The following is a 2,500-nucleotide window of genomic DNA, read 5'->3' as shown; positions in this document are numbered from 1 at the left end:
AGCGGCACGTGTCCTCGCAGCTGTGTGCACGTCAGACATTGTCGTCATCATCATCATCGTCGTCGTCGTCGTCATCATCGACGTCGTTGTCGTCGTCCTCCTACTCCTCCTACTCCTCATTATTATCGACATTATCATGTCATAATAATCACCGTTGTCGTCATCATTATCATCGTCGTCGTCGTCCTCCTCCTAATCATCATCATCATCTTACGTATTATCATCATCGTCATGTCATCATGATCGTCCTGGTCCTCGTCCTCCTCACAGCCCTCATCATCATCATTATCATCATCTACATTGTCGTCGTCGTCGTTATCGTCATCATCGTCGTCGTCGTCATCGTCATCATCGTCGTTATCGTCATTATCATCGTCGTCGTCGTCGTCCTCCTCCTCATCATCATCATCATCTTCCCCATTATCATCATCATCGTTATGTCATCATGATCGTCCTCGTCACCCTCACAGCCCTCATCATCATTAGCATCGTCATCATCATCTTCATCATCGTCGTAGTAGTAGTAGTCGTCGTCATCAACACTGTCGTCGTCGTCGTCCTCTTACTCCTCCTCCTCCTCCTCATCCTCATTATTATCAACATCGTCATGTCATCATAATCACCGTTGTCGTCACCATGATCGTCGTCACCATGATCGTCGTCATCATGATCGCCGTAGTCGTCCTCCTCCTCCTCATCATCATCATCTTCCCCATTATCAGCATCATCGTCATGTCAATATGATCGTCCTCGTCCTCCTAGCAGCCCTCATCATCATCATCATCATCATCGTCGTCGTCGTTGTCGTCATCATCGTCGTCCACATCACAGCCCTGGGCGTGCACACAGAAGTCACACTGCTGCTGACAGCCCAGCCCCCAGTACCCTGAGCGGCACGTGTCCTCGCAGCTGTGTGCACGTCAGACATTGTCGTCATCATCATCATCATCATCGTCATCATCGACGTCGTCGTCGTAGCCGCCGTTGTATCCGTCGTCATCATCGTCATCATCATCGTCAACCATCATAATCGTTATCCTCGTCCTCTTCCTCCTCTTCATCAGCATGATCGTCGTCGTCGTAGGAGTTGTCCTCGTCATAGTCGTCGTCATCATCATCTAATTATCATCATCATCATCATCATCATGCTTGTCATCGTCGTCGTGTTAAGATGATGATGATCATGCTGATGATGATGCATATACGCTACACCAAATCTGCATAAACACACACACACACACACACACACACACACACACACACACACACATAACTATCCACCATCACCCCCTCACACACCCCTCCTCCCGATCCCACTTACCGATCCCCAGTGTAGCCGGGCAGACACTGGCAACGCCCGGTCACGTGGTCGCACGCGCCGGAGTGCTTGCAGTCGCACACCTCTGCGCATGCGTCGCCGTAGCGGGGCGGCTGACACGTCTCGTCGCACGTGACCCCTTTCCATCCGGCGGCGCATGCGCAGTGCCCCGTGTCCGGCGCGCACTCGAGGGTGTGGGTGAAGTTGCAGAGACACTTGTTGCTGCAGTCCTTGCCCCAGAGGCGGAGTGGGCAAGCTGTGGATCAAGTTCACAGCACGTCACAGCACAGCACAGCACAGCACAGGACAGCACAGCACAGCACAGCGCACCACAGCACACCACACCACAGCACAGTGTATGATAGTCAGTCGTGTTCAACTATGACCGTCAAAACAGCAGAGGAGGCAACTGCTGTCCCATTTATCTTGGGCTTTCTGAGTTTGATTATCGTGGAATAAATATGCCTCGCCCGAAATACAGAGTGTATGACAGTTAGCTGTGTCCGACTGCGACCATCGGAACAGCAGACTGAGGAGGCAACTGCTGTCCCGACTATCTGGGCTAGAGGTTGTTTATAGTGGAGAGTGTCTTGCCCAAGTTACATCCCCACTCTCTCGGCCAAGAGTTGGTTTTTGTTTTTGTTTTTAGGACAGTCTCGGCGCTGGGGATGGTTCCCAAAGGCCGACCAGCCCCCAAGGCTGCAGCACTAAGAGCCTGTGCGATCTTGCCTCTTAGTTTTGAGAGTCATCGTCCTTCACAAAAGACTAAGCTGTCAATGACTTTCCGTCGTAATGGAGAAACCATTGATCACATAGCTCTTACTTTGCTGTTGGCTGAAATATATAAGCTTCTGTCAATCAGTGATATAAGCTGTGCATTGGGCCCCAGCAGTAAATCACAGGCACAGCAGAGCATGTCACATTACGTCACGTCACATCATCACGTCACGTCACATTGCAGCACATCTCGTCACATCACGTCACGTCACGTCACGCCACGTCACATCACGTCACGTCACAACACATCACTTTACAGCACGCCACGTCACATAACATAACATCACATCACGTCACATCACATCACATCACATCACATCACACCACATCACTTTACATCATGCCACGTCACATAACATCACATCACGTCACAGCATGTCACATCACATCACATCACTTTACATC

At 50.6% G+C, this 2,500-nt stretch overlaps 2 protein-coding genes across 2 annotated transcripts in view; both read right to left on the bottom strand.

Moving 5' to 3' along the window:
* LOC143277809 (uncharacterized) overlaps positions 1 to 39 on the bottom strand; it is a 30,160-nt gene extending 30,121 nt beyond the window's left edge. The window contains exon 1 of the mRNA XM_076582712.1: positions 1 to 39. This exon is cut by the window's left edge and continues 65 nt beyond it. Within this exon, the coding sequence (XP_076438827.1) occupies positions 1 to 39 (39 nt within the window).
* Positions 40 to 758: 719 nt separating this feature from the next.
* LOC143277808 (uncharacterized) overlaps positions 759 to 2,500 on the bottom strand; it is a 50,041-nt gene continuing 48,299 nt past the window's right edge. Inside the window, exons 11-12 of the mRNA XM_076582711.1 lie at positions 1,322 to 1,574; positions 759 to 909 (exon numbers count right to left, since the gene is read on the bottom strand). Of these exons, the coding sequence (XP_076438826.1) occupies positions 759 to 909; positions 1,322 to 1,574 (404 nt within the window). The remainder of the gene's footprint in view (positions 910 to 1,321; positions 1,575 to 2,500) is intronic.

This window comes from Babylonia areolata, chromosome 35 (genome assembly GCF_041734735.1).
Source record: "Babylonia areolata isolate BAREFJ2019XMU chromosome 35, ASM4173473v1, whole genome shotgun sequence".
In the NCBI taxonomy this organism is placed as follows: domain Eukaryota; kingdom Metazoa; phylum Mollusca; class Gastropoda; order Neogastropoda; family Buccinidae; genus Babylonia; species Babylonia areolata.
This window is presented reverse-complemented; position numbering and strand designations above follow the sequence as displayed.